Below are 22,119 nucleotides of genomic sequence, written 5' to 3'. Positions count from 1 at the left end.
GATTTCCGCGAAAATCGTTGATCACTAACATGTTCGAAAATCAAACACCCATACGATTACATTTATCATCACAAACAAGCATGTTCAAGCCATAAAAATCACATATTTTCGAACGGAGAAAACGGAGAAAAAACCAAAGCCATAGCGGAAAAAACCCGGGGTTAAAAAAGGATACATAAAAAATTGATAAAAAATAAATTATTGTTCTCGGCTCAATCACTTATTGAGCAGCAAGATGAGCTGTTGCACATTCGGAAGACCAGCAATCGCCAGGGATTCTGCATCGTAGGTTTTTGAGGCAAATGAGATGACACGTGTGAAGATGTCAATGACACGTTTTCGAACAGGCGACAGGAGAATTTCCTCGGTTTCCGGGACGCCAATGTAGAGGGTGTACGCGGCACGGATCTGAAATTAGGAAATTCATATGAAATTTGTTTGGAATCCGCACGTGGTGTGAGGCTGTCCCATCACGGTTTGATCTACAAAAAAGGCGGGAATTTTTGCCAAAACGTGTAATTCAGGAAGTATGAAAGTAGTTGGGAATCCGGAAAACGGAGCCATGTCAGGCATTTTCGTATTAAGAAATTTCTGGAAACTCCAATTGTAAGCATGATTTTCATGTGGCTAGTACCAGGGGTGGCGGCAAATGATTTTTCCGGCAAATCGGCAATTTGCCGGTTTGCCGGAAAAACGGCAGTTGCCGAAAATTTTTCAATTCCGGCGATTTGCCAGTTTTCCGAATTGCTGGAAATATTCATTTTCGGCACTTTGCCGGTTTACCGATTTTCCGGAAATTTTCAATTCCGGCAATTTGCCGATTTGCCGGAAATTTTCATTTTCGGCACTTTGCCGGTTTGCTGATTTGTCGGAAATTTTCAATTCCGGCGATTTGCCGGTTTGCCGGTTTGCGGTAAAAACGGCAGTTGCCGAAAATTTTCAGCAAATTTTCGTTTTGCACATTTTTTTTTGTAAATCTCAATTTCAATGAGCAATCCTGTGAAAATTTCTGGCAAATCGGCAAACCGGCAGATTGCAGGAATTGAAAATTTCCGGCAAACCGGCAAATCGTCGGAATTGAAAATTTCTGGCAAATCGGCAAACCGGAAATCGCCGAATTTTCGTCGATCAAAAAATTACCGAATGGAAATTGTTGCCCACATTTGATCTACAGTACCCCGAAATAGCGCCTCGAAACTATACAAATTCCCGTTATCTTTGGCATAACCACAGTCACGTTGACACAGTCACAGTGATGCTTCCTGTCTATTGCAATGCCGACTACAATCACGCATACACCCGCTTCTTGATCAAAGGATCTTTGCAATGAGAGAGAGAGAGACAAGAGAATCAGAAAATCAAAAAACCAAGAGGTTCCGCCCCCAATTTCCTTGGTAATTCGACGCTAAACTATTTAAATTCCCCGGGCAAACCAGCATTTCAAAAAAAAAACCCTCCAAAAATGAAATTCCATCTTCTCATCCTCCTTTCGTTCCTAATTTCCTTGGCTTCATGCCAAATGTTCCACTCATCTCCCGAAGTGTTATCTAATCAAGTCTACAATCCATATCATCAGTACTACAACGGTCACACTCAGCATCATCATGGAGGAGGACATGTCGTTCATCATGATAACGGAGTCAAATCGAGTCACGGATTCTTTACGGTGTGCAGAGGATGGACATGTCATTCATAGGATTTCGAGCAGAAAAAGTCGTGGCTGAACTTCTCCCTTAGTGTAATATCAAGCTTTTGATCTCATTTTCAATTATTATACTTGTACTGAACATGTATCTTGAATCATTATATTTACTATTATCCAATTTTCATGTTCATTGATTCATTCCCTGTGAAAAGCAGGGCGAAGGAAAACACCTTCTCATTATCAGATATGCCACTATTTTGGTCTCTCATTTCCGTGATTTTTGTCAGGAAAATCTTCAAATGAAATCTCATAAAAATGTTGGCAAATAGTGCATACTATGCATTCATATTTATAAAGGACTCGATTTTGTTCTGCCAGTTTTCAAAAATTGTGAAATATATTACACTCAAAATAAGAAAACTGCGTGGCGTGTACTGCAGAAAACCTCATATTTAGGCCCCGCCTTTTTCTCGTCCACTCACGGAGAAAAGGCAAAAATTTGGGGACCAACCAATATCAGGCCGCCGACATCCTACGGGTTCCGCGCGCCGCTATGTTTAACTCGCAGTGGGCGGAGACAGCTCGCCACACCCACTGCGAGTTAAACATAGCGGCGCGCGGAACCCGTAGGATGTCGGCGGCCTGATATTGGTTGGTCCCCAAATTTTTGCCTTTTCTCCGTGAGTGGACGAGAAAAAGGCGGGGCCTAAATATGAGGTTTTCTGCAGTACACGCCACGCAGTTTTCTTATTTTGAGTGTATACTACATATAATTCGCTCATTCCATGTGTTCATAGTTTGTAGTCTGTGAAGATACAACTCATCTCAACTTCAAGTATAGAGATGTTAGGATACTAACGGATTACTGTAGCGGTACAGTACAAATATACTGTACCAGAACTTTAGGATTACTGTAGCTCTTGAGAAAAAGATTCAAAGCGAAAAAGTTCCCGGTCGATGCACCATGTCATATAGAGATGTTGGTACATTAATGGGTTACTGTGGGATTATTAGTCGTAAGGTAGGTATACTGTACCAGAACTACAGGATTACTGTAGTTTGGAACAAAACCATCTGTTTTCAGTTCAAATGATGTAGAGTACTGTAGAGTTACTGTAGATGTTTACCTCCGTAAACTTGGTGCCCACATTTCTGTACGCCACAGCAGACACATCTTTAAGCACGCCGGCGGCTAGTTTCGGATGCCCTGACAACTGGAATCCTTCTTTCATACGCTGAAAAGTTGTATTTAGTTTGAAAAAAAAAACGTGATTTTAGAGGCCAACCTCATCCTCGGCAATTTCAATCCAATCAGCTAGATCTCGAATCATGAGCAGTGAAGCTTCGTGAGCAAGACGAAAGGTAGAGGCTCGGAGCTGTTGATCGAGAACACGACGTGAATCTCCCTCCTGTTCACGCATTTCTATTGGAACCTGGAAAAATTTGGAATTTTCGATTATAAATCAAAATCTTTTTGCAAAGAAAAAATTGCGAAAGGATGAAAACAGCGTTCAAAAACTAAATTTCTCGATGTTGGCTAAATTTCCTTTGAACAGGAGAAACAGGGTCTGTTCGGCAAATTTTTTTGTCGACAAACTCGGCAAATCGGCGGAAATTGCCGGTTTGCCGGAAATGTTTATTTTCGGCAAAATTTGCCTATTAGCCGGAAATTTCTTATTTCCGGCAATTTGTCGATTTGCCGGAAATATTGATGTACGGCAATTTGCCGGTTTTTCAATTGGCCGGAAACATCAATTCCGGAAATTTGCCGGTTTGCCGATTTGGCGGAAATTTGCCGATTTGTGGAAAATTTTCAATTTCGAAAATTTGCCCATTTTCCGGAAACTTCAATTCCGGCAATCTGCCGATTTGCCGGAAACTTCAGTTCCGGCAAAAAGCCAATTTGCCGGAAATTTAGATGTACGGCAAGTTGCTGATTTGCCGGAAATTTTGATGTATGGCAATTTGCCTATTTGCCTAAAGTTTTCGATAAAGTTGAATTTCGGCAAAATTACCGGGAAAAAAAATTTGCCGGTTTGCCGGAATAATGGTTCTCGCCCTGTTTAGAAACATTGCCCTTTCCAATCAATCAGCGTTTTTAAACTCCGCCCAATCGCTCTGATTGGTTGAAAAGTGGGCGGAGCGAATCGCTGATTGGTCTTGCAGTTCTCGTTAGCCAAAATTAAAAATTTTCCAATTTAAAACTTGAATTGTTCATTATTTCTCGATTTTTTCCTGTTTCTTTTGTGATATTCGTGAATTTCAGACGATTTTGGAGATTTTTTGTCTAATAAAAAAGTATTACTGTAGTGATGAGCTCCAAAAGCGCATTGTCAGTGCTCAACTCGAACCATTTCGATTTGGAATCAAACAAAACATTTGTAAACTTGGAAAAGTCGATGGAAAAGTCCTTTGTGTTGAGAGAATCCGACCTGAAACTAGTTTAAACGGTTTTTCTACAAGCTCTCATTTCAGAGCACACAACCACCTCAACACATTCTGACGGTATGGAGCAGTTTGCTCACGTAGAATGAGCAAATGCTTGACGACGAATAGATGAGCATCGAGCTTCTTGCTCCATCCTTTTGCAGGAGCTGGAGATTCCATGATTGCTTTGGATGCTGTTTCGAGTGAGTCTATGCAAGAGAAGAGCATGTCACGAGCCAGAGAGTGGAATACGCCAATCTAAAATTCAATATTTTTATTAATTTTTGTTAAAGCTGGTGTAATCGAATTTTTATTGCTTTATTAGACTGAAAATAGTCTGAAAACATCGAATTTTATAATGAAACATCTTGAAAACTTCTCAAAAAAAAGTTATGACGGCTCAAAAAATGGCCTAAAATTAGTTAAAATTTGAAATTTGAGCGACTTGTCAAGCGGCTGGAAACTAACTTTTTTGAAATCACCGCCAAATTTTGAGTATACAAGTTGATTATCTTGTGTTTTAAACTTGATTAAATTATTTAAAAGTTGATGGACGGCGAGTTTTGGGTAAAAAAAAATTAAAAATCTCGCCGTCCATCGACTTTAAAATACCTAAATCGAGTTAAAAACGCAAGATAATTGGATAGTATACCCAAAATTTGGCGGTGATTTCAAAAAAGTTAGTTTCCAGACAAGTCGGTCAAATTTCAAATTTTAACTAATTTTAGGCCATTTTTTGAGCCGTCATAACTTTTTTCTGAAAAGTTTTCAAGAAGTTTCATTATGAAATTCGGTGTTTTCCGACAATTTTGAGTCTAATAAGGCAATAAAAAAAATTCGACTACACCGCCTTTAAAAGTCAGATTTTTTCGTTTTTGTGTTTTTTTTTTTCGGAATTTAGGACTATTTTGGATCGACTTTTTTGCGTCTTTCAGTAAAATGTTCTCGCGCATTCTTTCTGCATTCTTCCTAGGATTTTATTAAAATAAATTTTTTCGGCAAATTGTGGTTTTGCACTTTTTTTTTGGAAATTTCAGAAATTCAATTTTAATCGGCAAAATTCCTACATCTATTTTGAAAAAGTAGCAAATTATATGAAAATATCTAAAGAAAACGGGAAAAAATTTCAAAAAAAGCACAGTTTTAAGTGTTTCCGTCTTATAAAAAATCCCTCTAAAAACTTCCGGCAAATTGATATCCGGAAAACGGCAAATCGGCAAATCGACAATCTGACAATTTGCCGATTTGCCGAACGGCAATTACTGCCCACCGCTGCATGATATACTGTACCAAAACTGTAGGATTTACTGGGTTACTGTAGATAACTTTCGATTTTATCTTAATATTAAACAGACAAAAACATATTGGCAAGTTGACATTGAACTTTGTTTCAAAACAAACTCTTCCGCATGATAAGGATCACTACTGTCGCAGCGGATGTTTTTCCAATTTACTTCAGTATAAAACACAAGCTGCTCAGCGAGCATTTGAAGACTCTTGCGATGAACTTTACAACAGTTCTAATGTCATTCTTCTTCATTTTTCCAATAGTGTTCAACAAACCAATTGGCAATGAAATCAATGAGATAGGACATTTTGTAAGTACTACTGTGGTTATTCAAGTAGTGTCGGAAAATTGAAAAAGTGTATTGAAATACACATTTTGCCTTATTCAAATAGCTAAAAAAATGTATTTTAATACATTTTCCAAAATCACTTTAATACCCCCGTAAGGTACAGGTGAGGAGGTAAATGCAGTTGGGCATATTCAGAAAATCGGCAAATTGATGGCAGACTTGCCGATATTTTTTAAGGGCATTTTTTGAAAGCAATATCACGCTTACTTTACTTTTAATACTGGGGTTTTCTTCGTGGAAATTTTTAATATTAAAAAAAAAGTTGAAAATCCCATTTTCCGACATTTTATTACTGTGAAATACCCGACCAATTTCAGTCGAAAAACCCGCCATTCTACTCCACTGATCTTTTCTCACTGAATGAAAATGCAAACGAGAATTTAAGAATGAGCCCAATCGAATTGAATTTCTGGAAGAAGCTGAGAGACGGGTTCTTGGATTTCTTGAAAAACGCGCATGGACATATTGGGAAATAATTTATATAACTATTTCATTTGTCTGATCCGTGTTTGATTATTTGAATAAAGAAAAATTAAAATAACACTCGAGCAGAAATAATTATACAAAACAGATTTGTTCTTTGTCGATTTTACAAGGTTTAAGGATCAAAATCCAGCTTATTAGAAACTACCATTAAACTGTATTAAGTGTATTTCCGGAGAAGGATCGAGAAGAAAAAAATAACAATTTTACACTAGCTCAGGTGGTGTTTCGGCCAAATTATACTTGACATCCCGATATGGATCAAAAATTTTAAATATTATATATCTAAATGAAACACTCGGCAATGTTTAGGATGTTTCAAAATAATCCCACAAAGCTTTGGGAAATTACCAACAATCCCACAATATTTAAATTGGTCAAAGTAATGCCACTCCTCACTGAAAGTAAAGCCATTTCAATTTTTCAAACAGTTTTGCAGGTATAGGAATAGCTCTAATTCGCTGTTAAATAGCTAACAACGTAAGTTTGCAGAATTTTTTACATTAAGCGTTTAGTTGCCTCTGTATTTTTATTTATTTATTTTTCATCTACAAAAGATTATGATTCAAAATGTTTCAAAACTATTAAAACTCTCATCATCAATTGATAAGGGCAGGATGTTCCAATTTAATAGTTTGTTTTCATCCCTTTCCACATGTTTTGTTGTTATGTGATAAGCTCTACTATAAAAGCTGATGGAGGGACTGGAACATTCAGGTTTTCACTATGAAGCTTCTAGTTCCACTTGCAGCCCTCTTGCTCTTAGTCGCTGAGCCAACTTGCTCAGCACCCACGCAGGTAGGTATGAAGGTGTCAGCTTGGGTCGTGAAGGCGACCTACGCCTATATTAGACGCCTACACCATTTTCGTTCATTGTTAGCCATTGCAAAATGTCAGGCGGCACCTTGAAGGCGGCATATGCCTACTTTTGCCAAGAGTTAAGACAGAGTAGTCGTAGGTTGGATTTAAGACGAGGTAGGCCGTTTTGCGCCTGCGTGAAAGTAAGCACGACTTTTCGCTTTTGGGCTGCACCATGAAGGCGACCTACGGCTATTTTCGACAAGAGTGACGCGGTAGGCCCGCAGGCAGGCAGTTCTTGGAAACTAGCTCTAAATAACCCAATTTACGCGATTTTTCGTACACTTTAAACTGAATTTTATCAAGATTAGTCTTATATTATCTGAAACTTCAGGCCAATTCTAGCCCTAAGCTTTTCAGGCCCCAAGTAATCACTCAATCACTATCAATTCCGAAGTTATCCAAATTCCGGATTCAATCGCGAGATCTTTGCAGCTGGAAAATGATTCTGCTCTTGTAGAAGATCAAAGATATGGCCCAATTGAACTAAATTTCTGGCACAAGGTAAAGCACGCAATCGATAAAGGACTCAAAAAGCTTGGTGATACGATAATTGATGGGCTCGCTGGATCGATTATTGGATGAATAAATTACGTTGAAAATGAATTTAATAAATGGTGAAATTTTCGAGCCAAAATCGTGTATTTGGGACTATAACTGGAATTGGCAAATTGCCGGTTTGCCGGAAATTTTTAATGCCTACAGTTTGCCGATTTTCCGGAATTTTTTAGAAGGACTTTTCATAATGCCGTTTCCCGGCAAATTTGGCAAATCGATATTTGCCGGTTTGCCGATTTGCCGGAAATTTCAAATTCCGGCAATTTGCCCAATCCCCGATTTGCCGGAAATTTCAAATTATGGTATATTGCCAATTTGCCGAATTGCCGAATTGCCGGCAATTTTAAATTCCAACAAACTCGGCAAATCGGCAATTCGCCGGAAATTATAAATACCGGCAATTTGCAGTTTTTCTGGAAAATTCGGCAAATCGGTACTTTGTCGATTGCCGATTTGCCGGAAATTTCAAATTCCGGCAATTTGCCCAATCCCCGATTTGCCGGAAATTTCAAATTATGGTATATTGCCAATTTGCCGAATTGCCGAATTGCCGGCAATTTTAAATTCCAACAAACTCGGCAAATCGGCAATTCGCCGGAAATTATAAATACCGGCAATTTGCAGTTTTTCTGGAAAATTCGGCAAATCGGTACTTTGTCGATTGCCGATTTGCCGGAAATTTCAAATTCCGGCAATTTGCCCAATCCCCGATTTGCCGGAAATTTCAAATTATGATATATTGCCAATTTGCCGATTTGCCGAAAATTTTTAAATTCCGGCAAATTTCCTGATTTTTCGCCAAATTTTCTCTCAAACTTCACCAATTTTTTCGATTATTTTTTGGGTAGCAATTCAATTAATAAACTCACATCCAAACACGGAAAAATCTTGGAAAGACACATAACAGTCCTGCGTACTGTTGGATACCATAGACAATGCTGATCAATTGCTGTTGCCGGAGCACTTCCCTCCTCGGGCTCTTTCTCTTGTTGCTCTTTCTGCTCATTTTCGATTTTTCGAATCATTTGGAGCATCTGCGGGTATGCAATGTCTCCGGCAGCTGGACGATATGCGGCAATGTCGTTTTGAGCATACATTCCGGCTCTGTGCATTGATATGGATTATTGGAAAGGAGCCAACAAAATGTGGGCGGAGTCTAATATGAAATTTTTTTAATTTTCACTAAATTAAGCTCCGCCCATAACTTAAGGCTGTTTTGCATTTTTTTAAATTCAAATTGTTTGTAATTCTCGGATTTTTGTCGCAATTTCGTTGAATTTTCATGAAAAACGATAAATTTTTCAAAAATTACGATGTTTTGGAATTTCTGAAACAAAAAAAAATTTTTAGAAAAATAAAAGTTTTTTAATAAAAATAATTTTTCGAAAAAAAAGGTGTAAAATTTAAAAATTCAAAAGTTTTTCAGGTTTTTTTTTCCAAAATTTGTTTCAATTTTTAAAAAATCGAAAATTTTTGAAAGAAAATTTAAGTTTTCAAAATTTCATGAAAAATATTGAATTTTTTGCTAATATTCTATTATTTTTTATACGATTAATTCAAATTTTCCGGAAAATCGGTATCGAGAATTTGTTCTATTTATTTTCCAAATTTCAAATATGTTTTTTACCTATAGACAATTCTCTCGGCAATATCTCCAACCAACTCGCTCATCACAGAAACAAATCCAGCTCTCGGATTGAGCCCAGAAACATTTTGATCATTTGATGCATCATCTCCAAGAATTGATGCTACCATTTGAAGTGAACATCGATTTTCAATCATTTCAATCTGAAATTCAATAATTTTTGCATTTCCATATTATTAGGGATCCATTGAAAAATCGATATATTTTTAACGAAAAATTTTCTTTTTTTTTAATTGAAATTATTGATTTTTTAAATCAAAATTATCGATTTTTAGTGGATTCATTTTTGGTGGAAATTATTGATTTTTTATCGAAAATTATAAATTTTTAATCAAAATTATCAATTTTTGATAGAAATTATTTTGATTTTTGATGGAAATTATCGATTTTTGATTAAAAAATAATCGATTTTTCTAGTGGAAATTATAGATTAATTTATAGTAATAATTATCGACTGTTTATCCAAAATTTTTGTATTTTTAATGGAAATTTTCGGGTTTTGATTGAACATATCGTTTTTTGACTAAAATTCTTGATTTTATATCGAAATTATCGAGTTTTAATTAAAAAATATCGATTTTTAGTGGAAATTATTGATTTTTGAATGAAATTATCGATTTTTAGTGGAAATTATTGATTTTTGATTAAAATTATCGATTTTTTAAAATTAAAATTATCGCTTTTTTTAAATTAAAATTATCGATTTCTAGTGGAAACTGTTGTATTTCATTGAAAAATATCAACTTTTTATGGAAATTATCGGTGTTTAGTTGAAATTATCGATTTTTTAATTGAAATTATTGATTTTTGGTGGAAATTATCGATTTTTAGTGGAAATTATCGATTTTTGATGGAAATTATCGATTTTCGATTAAAATTATTGATTTTAGATTGAAATTATCGACTTTTCTAATGGAATTAATAGATTTAATTATGGTATTTAATAATTATCGATTTTTGATTGGAATTTAGATTTTTTCAAATGAAATAATTATCGATTTTTTGCTAGAAATCTTTACTTTAATCATTGTACACAGCTCTGCAAGTGTTTCCAAGTGTGGATTATGAACTATTCTCGGACGGAGCATATCGTACAAAGTACGGCACATTTGCTCGGAAAACGTCTCAAATGGGTGAACTTGTTGTGGAGATTGTGCAGAAGTGAATACAGAAGTAATTGTAGACATTGCTGGACTAATTCTTCCGTCAGTTGATAGTTTCCGTTCTTCGGTATGTCGAGTTACAAAGAATTGACGGTAGAGACGATATTCATCGTCACATGTTCGGAGCATGAATGTGCATGCGTCACGAGTCAAACGACATGTCGAATCATCGTGAGTTCTGGAATTTTACAAAAAAATTATATCAAAAATCGATAATTTTAATTAAAAATCGATAATTTTCATCAAAAATCGATAATTTTAATTAAAAATCGATAATTTTCATCAAAAATCGATAATTTCAATCAAAAATCGATAATTTTTTATCAAAAATCTATAATTTTAATCGTTTTTTGAATGAAAAATTATGGATTTCTGATTTTAAAAAAATTATTATCGATTTTTATTAAAAAATTATCGATTTTTTACAGTACTACAAAAAAATTTTCTTTAGGAACAAAAACCGATTTAAAAAAATCCAAAAATGGATTTTTTTTTAATTTTTAAAATTTGTAAGCTATATTTTCCTGTGTAATTTTTTTGTAAAAAGTGCAAAATTTAAAAATTTATGATTTACGTTTTCCGAAAAAAAAGCGAAAAAAAATTATACCCAGAAAGATTGGCAAGTGTCGATTCGAGAATTGGCCCGAGAAGTAGATTTCGTTTTGCAAAATATGCATATTGGCACTCGGCGAGCATTTCTTCGAATTCAGGTACAGCTGAGAAACGTTGTTCGACCACGTTTATTGAGGCTCTGGAAAATTTTGTAAAATTAAATATTTTTTATATCTCTTTTAAAAAAACAAAAAAAACTAGAGAAAATTGTGGGAAGAGCATCATTTTCGGAGCTTCAACAATTGTTATTGCTCCAAATGAGCTTCATCTCTATAATTTCCGGACAGTAATTTGACTCAAAGCTCTATTGCGAAAGAGCGAATCAACTCAAACTGGCCGTGTGTCAGGGTCGAGCTGTGGTGTCTCGCGCGGCGGGTGAGCGTGTTAACCACTCGGCCACACAACTCACTTCACGACTGCCGCCTTCGATGCGAATACACCATAGAGCAATGCGAAGGTGTCCTCTTCTTGTCCTGCACGGCCGATTTTCTCGTAGTCCAGCTGAATTTTTGTTTATTTTAAGAAAATTCGGGTTATTGTGGGAGATTTTTTTTTATTTTGGCGAAAAAAGTGATTTTTTGGATTAAAAAAATTTAATTTTGACAAAAAACATAATTTTGTGGTATAAAAAATTTATTTATGACGAAAAATCAATTTTTTTGGATTAAAAAAACATTAAATTTTGACAAAAAATTGATTTTTTTGGATTAAAAAACATTTAATTTCGACGAAAAATTGATTTTTTTGGATTAAAAATTTTTAATTCTGAAGAAAAATTAATTTTTCAGAAAAAAAAAATTAATTTTTCAGATAAAAAAAATTAATTTTTGACATAAAATTGTTTTTTTTTTATTAAAAAAAATTGATTTTTTAATTAAAAAAAATTAAATTTTTGACAGAAAATTGATTTTTTGGATTAAAAATTTTAAATTTAGACGAAAAAATGATTTTTTGGGCCAAAAATATTTTAATTTAGACGAAAAAATGATTTTTTGGATTAAAAAATTTAAATTCAGACGAAAAATCGATTTTTTGGATTAAAAAATTTAAATTTAGACGAAAAAATTATTTTTTGGGCCAAAAATATTTTAATTTAGACGAAAAAAATGATTTTTTGGGTTAACAAAATTTTAATTTTGAAGAAAATTTTTAATTTTTTGAATTAAAAAAATTTTAAGTTAGAGGAAAAATTAATTTTTTTGATTAAAAAATTAATTTATGACGAAAAATTGATTTTTTTGGATAAAAAATTTTTTAATTTGGTTTAAAAATTGATTTTTTGGTTTAAAATAATTTTAATTTTGAGGAAAAATTGATTTTTTGGATCAAAAAATTTAATATTGACGAAAAATTGATTTTTTGGATAATTTTTTTTTTAATTTAGACAAAAATCGATTTTTGAATCAAAAATATATTAATTTTGACGAAAAATTGATTTTTTGAATTCAAAAAATTTTTATTTAGACGAAAAATCGATTTTTTGGATTAAAAATTTTTTATTTTGACAAAAATTAATTTTTTTTTTTTGGTTTTTGAGTCCAAGAAAACCAAAAAAATTAGCAAAATGTAGTTCACAATGATTTTTTTTTCAAAAAAAAGAATTAAAAATATTTATATCAAAATTCGGGTATTTTTGGGGTTTTTTTAGCAAATTAAATTTTTTTCGCATGAATTGGGGACTTTCTTTGGATTTTCTGGTGTCAAAAAACCGAAAAAAAAAGCACAGCCCTTGCAGAAAACGCGCTCCACGGCTAAAAACATCCGAATTTGCAGTTTTGCCGAGAAAAATACCTAACGAGCCCGGTGTTTTCACCTAGGCTGTGATTTTTTTCGGTTTTTTTTTGAGAAAAGTATTTAAATTTAATTAATTTTTGTTTTACATTTTGGGCTCAAAAACTAGGATTTCTTGGGTTTTTTCACCAATTTCCAATTTATTCCACGGCAATCTCAAAAATAGCCAAAATTTTCTGCGTCTGTGTAATATTTTACCTCCAACTGAGCCTGTCTATCCTTGACTGCATTGAAGCAAGCTTCCAAGTCAGCGAGCACAGCAACACGAACCCAAGTCATTGCTCTGCTCAGGCACTGCTCAAATTTTGAAATATAGGCTTCTGATTCTTTATATTCTGGATGAGCTCTTAAATATGTCAAACACTCGTCAATTGAGACTAATATTGCCGCGAAAGAGTGTCCGGTTACCATAAGCTTTGCCACGGAGAGCTTCTGGAATTATTTTTGGATTTTTTTTGAGAAAATTTTTTTTAATTGTTTAAATTTTATAGTGCGCCAACATTTTTCAAAAAAAAAAAAAACTCCGAAAAACCGGAAAATTTTGGCGGCGTTTGCAATATCCCCGCGCACTTTTCAATTTTTCAAGTCAAATAATTTTTTAGCCTCACAATCACGGTCTTCTGGCTTCCTTCATAAATTGAAATGGAAGAGTTTTTGCCAAACTAGGCCATTTTGGCTCGGCCATATCTGGGGTAGATTTACGGCGCGTTGTGTGTCGCGTCGCGGCCAAGGGTGTCGGTTTTTCGTTTTTTTTTTTTCAGAAAATCGAAAAACGAAATTTTTCGATTTTTCAAAAATTAGCTCAATATTTTGGCCATTATTCTTCTTTTTAGAAGAAAATTCAATGTGTTTTCGTATCAATATAAACAAAATTAGATAAACAATCATATTTTATGGTTAATTTTCTGAACATTTTTTTTTTCGATTTTTCGATTTTCCAGGGAATCGAAAAATCGAAAATTTTCGTTTTTCGATTTTTCGATTTTGCGCGAAAAAATCGAAAAATCGAAAAATGGCACCCTTGCTTCTGGCTGCCCTCATAAATTGAAATGGAAGAGTTTTTGCCGAACTAGGCCATCTTGGCTCGGCCATTTCTGGGGTAGATTTACGGCGCGTTGCGTGTCGCGTCGCGGCTCGATTTCAGTTGTAAAACTAAATGTATTTGTCCGTGTGGAGTACACGTCATTTTTCCACGCGTTGTCCGGAAGGCGATTGTCAATGGAGCGCCAAAATATTCAATGAGGAAGGCCAGAATCCACAGTTGAAAATTAAATTATTTTTAAAAAAAGTGCGCGCGAGGGAATTGCAAACTCCGCACTCTTTTTTCTTTGAGTTCGTTTTTACGGATTTTTTGTAAAAACCTTCATAATAGCATCAGCTTGCTTGAAATAATACAAATTAGTCTTGATGAGCTGTGAGCCGGTGGAAAGCGAAGTTTGCTCGGCGAGAGCCCGATCACAAGCGTCATGGAGTGAACAAGTTCTACTGGAAACTGATTCGTAGGCTTCTCGTAGCTCGTTCATTGTCTGGAAGAAGTTTTTTTCAGTGTTTTTTTAATTTGAAGGTGTCTAGAAAATTTAAAAAATTTAACTTTTAATTTAAATTTTAAATTTTAAAAAAATTTACAAGTTTCTAAAAAATTGAGCCAATTTTCTCCAAAATTTTTCAATAGGCCATATTTATGCTCCTGAAACCGAAAATCGATGTGAAAAAATTCAAAAAAATTTCCCTGATTTTATATTAATTTTTTATGAATCCAAAAATCATATTTTTAAATTCAAACGACCAATTTTTCCGCCAGAGACTAAGCCACGCCCATTATAACCGTGTCGCAGGTGTGGATTTACGAGAGATTAATATTTTTCATCCATTTGTGTTGAATTTTCACACCGATTTTCCCGATTTTTCGTTGTTTTACATTGATATTCCTATGATTTCCATTAATTTATGACTTTTTATTAATGAAAACAAATAAAATTACAGAAAATCTGCTGAAAATCGAATATTTCATGTAATTTTGTTTGTTTTCATTGATAAAAAACATAAATTGATGGAAATCATAGGAATTTCAATGTAAAACCACAAAAAAATTGGAAAAATCGGTGTGAAAATTCAATAAAAATGGATGAAAAATAATAATCTCTCGTAAATCCACAACTGCGGCACGGTTATCATGGGCGTGGCTTAGTCTCTGGCGGCAAAATTTGTCGATTTTCGGATTCAAGAAATTTTTTTAAAATTTTTTTCACATTTATATTCGGTATCAGGAGCAGGGCTGTTGCAAAAAAAATTTCGACCAAAAAACAAAAAATCGAACTTTTCAAAAAAATCAAAAAGCAATTTAATTTTTGATTTTAAATGGAAATTTTTCATAAAATATTAAAAAAAAAAAACGGAAGCTTTTCTGCTCCTTTTTGTTTAATTTTTTGTTTGCTGAATCAGTGTTGTAATTTATTTTTTGGTTATTTTTGATTTCAAAAACCCAAAAAACCTGTTTTTCTCAAAAAAAAAAGCTTAAATAGGATCTATATAACAATTTTCGTCCGATTTACCGCTTTAGAATTATCAATTTGCTTCTGCAGATCACGGAATCGTTTCATATTCGATCGAATCGCGGTGATTTCCGGTGGAAATTGGAGCTCCGCAAGATCTTTTTCCCGTTTTTTGATATCTTTCAGTGCCCCCGAAATTAGTCCGACGACATCCTCTTCTGTGTCAGCTAAATGATTTATATTTTTAAACAATTTTTTAAATAAAAAAAAACAATTTTGGTAAAAAATTCCCACATTCTGCATCTTCTACAGCTTCTGGAAGACCCCAGGTGGCGGCTTTTGCAGCCAGAAGCTCCACAGTTCGCATATGATCTATTTCCATCTGAAAATAGAGGCTGGGGGACTCGGAAACAAAATTTTTGAAAAAAAGATAAAAATGGCCGGGGAAAACCGATAATTTCAAAAAATTCTGGAAACTTGATGAAGTGATGAAGATTCATTGAGTAACAGGACAAGATATGCAACAATATAAATAAAATAAATCGAATTAAATAGGCACAGATCAGGGAAACATCCGGGAAACACGTTTAGTCCACGTAACGGAAGCGGTCGCTTTTCACCTGGAAAAAAAAAATTTTATTTTAATTTTTTTTTTCATTAAATTAATTCAAAATACACTGCAACTTTTTTCGAACGAAGGACGAGGAAAAGCGGTTTCTTGGCCGTGGCCGAGGGGCCGACAAGATTTAGCGGCAATTTATCTTGATTTGTTTTCCGCGTTTTTTCTTTGGTTTTTCACTGATTTTCCCTCGTTTTTTCTTATTAAAACTGATAAATAAATATTTTTTGCAGATGCTAAAACAATTCCCAAGTGAAAAAATTATGCATTCAGTCGGCAAGAAGTGGTGAAAGTGGTGAATGTTATATGATGAATTACGGGAATACTAAACCTAAACTTTTTTTCCAAACATGATACATATGCTGCTTAGAGGCTGAAACTACCTGATTTTCATAACGAGACCGCTGAAAAAGTTTTGAGATTTTCAAAATTCAACTTTTGGTGCGAAAATCTTGACTTTTTAGCCAAATACGTTGAATTTTGAAAATCTCAAAATTTTTTCAGCGGTCTCGTTATGAAAATCAGGTAGTTTCAGCCTCTGAGCAACATATGTATCATGTTTCGGAAAAAAGTTTAGGTTTAGTATTCCCGTAATCCTTTGACCATTTTCACCGCTACTTGCCGACTCAATACACGATTTTTTCACTTGGAAATTGTTTTAGCATCTGCAAAAAATATTTATTTATCAGTTTTAATAACAAAAAACGGGAAAAATCAGTGAAAAACCAAAGAAAAAACGCGGAAAACAAATCAAGATAAATTGCCGCTAAATCTTGTCGGCCCCGCGGCCACCGCCTAGAAACCGCTTTTCCTAGTCACTCGTTCGAAAAAAGATGCAGTGTAAAATCTCCAAAAACCTTGTATTTTCCGTCTTCAACGCCGAGAAGAAGCGTTTGAGTGAAAGCTCGCTTCGAATCGCCGTCCACAGTTACAGCTCCGGCCACATTGAGAAGCATACCGCCCGACATATCACCAGTAACACCTTCCGGAAGACGTTGTGCATCAAGAGATTGAATATCGTGTTGTGTACTTGGAAGAGCTTTCATGAATCTGAAAAAAAATGCAAGATTTTTAATTTTTTTTTTTTGGTTTTTGCGAAAGAAATTGCAAAAATTTCGAAATTTTCGAAACTTACTCGCAAATACTGTCGTACCCGTTGATGGGATTCCCGTTCCAGACGGCATTTGACACTTGTGTGTAGAGAAATCCGATTTTCTCGCGTTTTCGGTCCATCACATCGTAATAAACGTCCATAAACTTTTTCGACTCGTTGCATAGCTGAAAAAAGATTAAAATTGCGTTTTTCTCACATTCAAACGTTAAAATTTTGACAACTTACCTCCTCGTCTTCTTTATTGATTTCTTGAGTAGTTTTCATTGACATTTTTCGGCTTAAAATGTGGAAATTAATAGAGAAAAGCTTAAGAATTAATGCGAAAATAAACGAAGTGCGCGTAAGCTTCGATGCCTGCGGTGCATGTACACTCCCACGGATTGCGTACCACACATTTAATTTTACGACACTTCGATATTTGAACAAATAATCTTATTTAAGAAAGAAGAATACAACAAAAAACCTCTCAAATTATGTAGAGAATCTTTATTGATTTTTATATATTTTTTAGAATCTAAAACAAGATGAGGCCGCGGGTGTAATACCCGTCCCGCAAGAGAAACAAGTAAATCAACTTTTGAGAAGAAGAGAAGAGATAAGGAAATTGGGAATTCCGGAAATAAATATGAAGAAATATACACAAATTTGTCTTCGTGAGAGGTGGGGGGTGGTGGTGGTTCAAATGGAAAGGCATTCAGATAAATCAAATAAATATTTAAGAAAAAAAAATGAATTCGTTCTACACATGATCTCATTTCTTAGTCAGCCTTCTTGGCGGATTTGCGAGCCTTTGGTGACACGGTGGCCGGCGATCTCTTCTCCTTGTTCTTGACGGCATCTCTTGGGATCCATTCAAAGTCGACTTCCGAGGAAGTTCCTTGCTCAACAACGCGACGCTTCGAGAGTCCAGACTTGCGGGAGAGCTTGGAAAGGAATTGGTTGGAAAGGTAGAGTCCTCCGATGGAGAGGGCAACGAAGAAGATGAACAGGAATCCGGTCTCTCCAGAGAATCCAGAGTCGTCCTCCATGATATTGATGGTCTGGTTGTAGACGTTGTTCACGAAAACGTTTCCGTCGGCGTCTTGGTAGTGAACGTTGACGACGAGTCCAACTGGGCGTCCGGCAAAGGTCTCGTGGGCGTAGAATCCGTAGTCGAGGGTGACCTCCTCCTTTGGCGCCACACGGCGGTTGTATTCTCCGCGAGTGAACTGAAAAAAGTTGGAATTTTAATTAAAATCAAAAAATATTTTTCCTAGAAAAAAGCAGCAAAACTCACGTTCTGGAGATGGTAGGAGTGATCAGTTGGGAAACGGAAAGATGTCTCAGCGTACTTCACGACAAAGTCCTTTTCTCCCTTGTTTTGGAATCCAATCAGGTATTTCACTGGCTTTCCGGTGTAGAACTCTGAAAATTCGGAATTATTTAGAAATTTAAATTGAATTGATGAAAAAGGGTCTCACCGCGAACAACATTGGCATCAGATGGTTGAACAAAGTGGAATGCAAGTCCGGCATCTGGGGAGGCTCCGATGGTGAGATCATCGTCTTCTTGCGAGTTCTTTGGCGCGTCATCTGTGACTTCTCCGTCAACGACGTCGGCGGCTGGAAAATAATGGGATTTTGAATATGTATTAGGAGAAATATGGGTTTTTTACGAACCGTAGACAGCACAGAATCCAAGAGCGGCGAGAAGAAAGACGGTCGACAGCTTCATTACTGGAAAAAATATATTTTTTACTCGATATAATACTTTTTTTTCGGAATAAAAAGAGAAAAAAGTTAGCGGAAACTTATAAAGTGCTAATTTTATATCAATTGTGCCACTGAGAATGACAGTGACAGAGAACGTCGCGTTTTCTTCGCCGTCAACTGCATGTCTGTGGATGACCGTACACCGGCTGCGAACTGCAAACACACTTTCGCGGCGAGACCCGTCGCACCGGATGACTGTCTGCGCCTCTTTTCGTGACTATTTTCAAGTCTTGTCCCCCAAATTTGGGGGATTTTTTATTTGGAAAAGTCAATTTTAAACAAAAAAAAGTTAACAGACAATTAAAAACAATTTTAAAAAAACAAAATTAAATAGCTAATTAATATTAATTTTAATTCGGCTTCGCAGAAGAAAACAAAACACTCCGATAGTGGCTGACTCCTGTCTTTTGAATTTCACATGCTTCATCATTCACGGGATCCCGGATTTTTCGGTAGCTAAGAAGCCGCCGGCTGGTTTTCCTTGTCAATGGCTGCTCGCAATTCGAAATCAAATCCATTGCAGGATGGTTTGGAAGGTTTTCAGCGCAGTAGTTCTCGAGAATAACCGGGTACCAGAAGGAAATCCGTCCGTTGATCACTAGAAGACGCGCTGATAAATTGAGAAGATCACAGAATGCAGCTTCCAGGTCGTATTCTTCTTTTTGCTGGTATTGCACGCTGGAAATTTTACAGATTTTTAGATTTTAGGTAGAATTTAAAGGTGGAGTACCGAAATTTGAAACTTTGCTTTTTTAGACCCAAAATAGTCCAAAATTACCGAATTTCGTAATGAGGCGTTTTGAAAATTTCTCAAAAAAAAAAGTTATGGCGGTTCAAAGTTCGGCAAAATAAGGACCATTTTCAGCAAAAATCAAAATTTTTCCCAACTTTTCGGTGTTGCAGCGTCTGGAACTTAATTTTTATATATTCATCACTTTTTAATAAATATTGTGGCCTTTGATGAGGCGTTTATTCGTTGATTTAAGTAGATTTATGTTCTTTGGGACACAAATAAAAGTTACATTTTGTGCCCTTCTGACCATAAATCTACTTAAATCAACGAATAAACGCCTCATCAAAGGCCACAATATTTATTAAAAAGTGATGAATATATAAAAATTAAGTTCCAGACGCTGCAACACCGAGAAGTTGGGAAAAATTTTGATTTTTGCTGAAAATGGTCCTTATTTTGCCGAACTTTGAACCGCCATAACTTTTTTTTGAGAAATTTTCAAAACGTCTCATTACGAAATTCGGTAATTTTGGACCATTTTGGGTCTAAAAAAGCAGTCTCAAATTTCGGTACTCCACTTTTAAACATTTGAAAACTTACTATTCCTCCGTAGTATCTACTTTTTTATTTTTAACCGTTTTCCTCGCCTTTTCCCGGACTCCGTAAGGTGCTGAAGCAATAAAATTATAATTATACTGGAAAAAAAGCCTTACGATCTGCAACAATTGCGTCAAATTTCGCATTACAGCTCCAAATTCCGTGTTTGCTGGAGTCGGCGATCAAAACTCCTAGAAATTGACTCTGAAATCGGAATTTTAAGGTCAAATATTAAAAAAAAAAACCCCAACCTCCGACTTATACTGCTCGAAATTCGCCTTAATGCTCTCGGATTCACCTCGCTGCCCGACACCTTGCCGGGAAGATCGTCCTTGAGCTCGTGCAGTTTGATAATTAATTTCAGTTCCGATAACGAAAGCTCCGAACTCCGCAGCTGGAAGGATCAGGCCACCGGTGCCGACGAATGGATCGAGAACAATGTCGCCAGGGCTTATCATTGCCAGATTTGACTGAAATTTTTGGTTTTTTTCAGGGAAAAGGGATATTTTGAAGATGGAGCAAAACAAATAGTGAAATATTCAAAAAATAGTCTGAAATTCAGAAAAAAACATTTTTACACTTTCTTAAAGGTGGTGTAGTCGAAAAAGTCGAATTTTTTCTATATATTATTATTAGACTTAAAATTGTCTGAAAACGCCGAATTTCATGACGAAACTTCTTGAAAACTTCTCAAAAAAAAGTTATAACGGCTTAAAAAAAGACTTAAAATGAGTTAAAATTTGAAATTTGCCCGACTTGTCAAGCGGCTGGAAACTAAGTTTTTTGAAATTACCGTCTAATTTTGGGTATACAATGTTATTATCTTGCGTTTTCAACCTTATTTAGGTATTTTAAAGTCGATGGACGGCGAGATTTTTAAATTTTTTAAACCAAATCTCGCCGTCCATCGACTTTAAAAGACCTAAATCGAGTTGAAAACCCAAGATAATTAAATTGTATACTCAAAATTAGACGGCAATTTCAAAAAAGTTAGTTTGCATCCGCTTGACAAGTCGGTCAAATTTCAAATTTCCACTAACTTCAGGTCATTTTTTGAGCCGTCATAACTTTTATTGAGATTAACCTGAATAAAAGATAATTCAGGATCCATCGTTGTATTTCCAATATAACATCTATCACGTAAATTATATTTGGTTTTCAGCTCGGCTCGTCCTTCACCAATTAGTTTTCCGAAATAAACTTTCTTTGGAGCTTCATCACTGGGATTTTCGTATTCTTCCACTAGAAACAGCTCATTTTTGGGGGATTTCAGGCAAATTGGCGCTTTATTGAATGGGACCACGTCTAAGAAAGCCTGATTGAAAAAATAATTAATTTAAATTAGAATAAATTAATGATTTCTCACTTTAATCCGTTCAATACTGTCAAGTTTCTTTTTCCGCCCGATTGCAAAGAATCGAATCGCAAAGCTTTCCTCTAATTTATCGAATTTTTCTATTATTTCCGGCTTGTTATCAATTTGCTCATACATAATATCGTATGACTCTGCCTCGATCGATAATTCAATTGCATATTTGACTAGAATCGATCGTGAAAGCAGCTTCCGAACTTCTAGATGGCTTTCGAAATTGACGATGAACATGTGGTCCTGTAAGATAATTTAAGATAATTTTGTGTGGGGTTCTCGTAATAATTTTATATACCGTTGTGTTCAGCTTTTCCGATAAATCTACTTTTATTGAGAACATTGAGCAAATTGCTTCGAATTCTGCTATCCTGAAGTCTACATGACTTTGCGAGAAGATTACTAGCACCGGGAGCATTTTCTCTGCAAAAAATTGGAGATTTTTTCAGTCTCTTTCAACTAATGTAAATACGCTCTCTTGTGACTAAGCGCGCGCGTTTGAACCAGAGGACAATTTTTTTCCTCAGCGCTAGTAGCCCCTGAAAGAGTTATTCATACTTGAAAAAAGAAACTTTTCTATAGATTTCTGCATGAAAAATCAATCCTCAGCGCTTCTTCTCTTGCTTTT

General features: G+C 35.1%; 6 protein-coding genes, 1 long non-coding RNA gene and 1 other non-coding gene across 10 annotated transcripts; 3 read left to right on the top strand and 5 right to left on the bottom strand.

Moving 5' to 3' along the window:
• Positions 1 to 49: 49 nt before the first annotated feature.
• Positions 50 to 15,693, bottom strand: cogc-3 (the record flags this gene model as incomplete). Of its 2 annotated transcripts, NM_001026635.6 has the most annotated exons (14): positions 50 to 408; positions 2,773 to 2,880; positions 2,932 to 3,078; positions 3,951 to 4,083; positions 4,134 to 4,330; positions 8,478 to 8,712; positions 9,236 to 9,396; positions 10,273 to 10,594; positions 11,024 to 11,167; positions 11,438 to 11,529; positions 13,018 to 13,251; positions 14,181 to 14,345; positions 15,372 to 15,538; positions 15,606 to 15,693. In NM_001026635.6, the coding sequence occupies 14 exons, from the start codon at positions 15,691 to 15,693 to the stop codon at positions 217 to 219; spliced, it is 2,385 nt and encodes a 794-aa protein (NP_001021806.1). In that variant the 3' UTR covers positions 50 to 216. The 2 variants fall into 2 exon arrangements, with proteins under 2 accessions (NP_001021806.1, NP_001380050.1); NM_001393155.1 differs by lacking the exons at positions 50 to 408; positions 13,018 to 13,251; positions 14,181 to 14,345; positions 15,372 to 15,538; positions 15,606 to 15,693 and having other exon boundaries at positions 2,544 to 2,880; positions 11,438 to 11,531.
• Y71F9AM.9 lies at positions 1,457 to 1,974 on the top strand. The gene has a single exon (NR_151578.1). It is a non-coding gene; the product is annotated as a long non-coding RNA Y71F9AM.9 (long non-coding RNA).
• Positions 5,571 to 6,246, top strand: Y71F9AM.8 (Neuropeptide-Like Protein). Its single transcript, NM_001129080.3, has 2 exons — positions 5,571 to 5,670; positions 6,027 to 6,246. The coding sequence occupies exons 1-2, from the start codon at positions 5,575 to 5,577 to the stop codon at positions 6,183 to 6,185; spliced, it is 255 nt and encodes an 84-aa protein (NP_001122552.1). The 5' UTR covers positions 5,571 to 5,574; the 3' UTR covers positions 6,186 to 6,246.
• On the top strand, positions 6,919 to 7,677 carry Y71F9AM.11 (Conserved secreted protein; the record flags this gene model as incomplete). The annotated part of the gene is made up of 2 exons (NM_001393156.1): positions 6,919 to 6,990; positions 7,411 to 7,677. The coding sequence occupies 2 exons, from the start codon at positions 6,919 to 6,921 to the stop codon at positions 7,633 to 7,635; spliced, it is 297 nt and encodes a 98-aa protein (NP_001379294.1). The 3' UTR covers positions 7,636 to 7,677.
• On the bottom strand, positions 11,234 to 11,369 carry Y71F9AM.7. Its single transcript, NR_003395.1, has one exon. It is a non-coding gene; the product is annotated as a small nucleolar RNA Y71F9AM.7 (small nucleolar RNA).
• A 99-nt stretch (positions 15,694 to 15,792) lies between the features above and the next one.
• Positions 15,793 to 17,377, bottom strand: nxt-1 (NTF2-related export protein). 2 transcript variants are annotated; one of them, NM_001129079.3, is made up of 4 exons: positions 17,270 to 17,377; positions 17,084 to 17,208; positions 16,788 to 16,980; positions 15,793 to 15,931 (listed from the first exon to the last, which is right to left on the bottom strand). In NM_001129079.3, exons 1-4 carry the CDS (start codon positions 17,312 to 17,314, stop codon positions 15,899 to 15,901), a joined length of 396 nt encoding a protein of 131 aa, NP_001122551.1. In that variant the 5' UTR covers positions 17,315 to 17,377; the 3' UTR covers positions 15,793 to 15,898. The 2 variants fall into 2 exon arrangements, with proteins under 2 accessions (NP_001122551.1, NP_491077.1); NM_058676.6 differs by having other exon boundaries at positions 15,794 to 15,931; positions 17,066 to 17,208; positions 17,270 to 17,324.
• A 148-nt stretch (positions 17,378 to 17,525) lies between these two features.
• On the bottom strand, positions 17,526 to 18,759 carry trap-1 (Translocon-associated protein subunit alpha). The gene is made up of 4 exons (NM_058675.6): positions 18,703 to 18,759; positions 18,505 to 18,645; positions 18,321 to 18,448; positions 17,526 to 18,252 (listed from the first exon to the last, which is right to left on the bottom strand). Exons 1-4 carry the CDS (start codon positions 18,755 to 18,757, stop codon positions 17,803 to 17,805), a joined length of 774 nt encoding a protein of 257 aa, NP_491076.1. The 5' UTR covers positions 18,758 to 18,759; the 3' UTR covers positions 17,526 to 17,802.
• Positions 18,760 to 19,019: 260 nt separating this feature from the next.
• Y71F9AL.1 (tRNA (guanine(10)-N(2))-methyltransferase TRMT11) lies at positions 19,020 to 21,915 on the bottom strand. The gene is made up of 7 exons (NM_058674.8): positions 21,790 to 21,915; positions 21,492 to 21,734; positions 21,210 to 21,440; positions 20,377 to 20,595; positions 20,242 to 20,329; positions 20,129 to 20,198; positions 19,020 to 19,473 (listed from the first exon to the last, which is right to left on the bottom strand). Exons 1-7 carry the CDS (start codon positions 21,907 to 21,909, stop codon positions 19,146 to 19,148), a joined length of 1,299 nt encoding a protein of 432 aa, NP_491075.2. The 5' UTR covers positions 21,910 to 21,915; the 3' UTR covers positions 19,020 to 19,145.
• Positions 21,916 to 22,119: the final 204 nt, after the last annotated feature.

This window comes from Caenorhabditis elegans, chromosome I (genome assembly GCF_000002985.6).
Source record: "Caenorhabditis elegans chromosome I".
Taxonomy (NCBI): Eukaryota; Metazoa; Nematoda; class Chromadorea; order Rhabditida; family Rhabditidae; genus Caenorhabditis; species Caenorhabditis elegans.
Note: the sequence above shows the minus strand (reverse complement) of the source record. Positions and strands in the feature narration are given on the sequence as shown.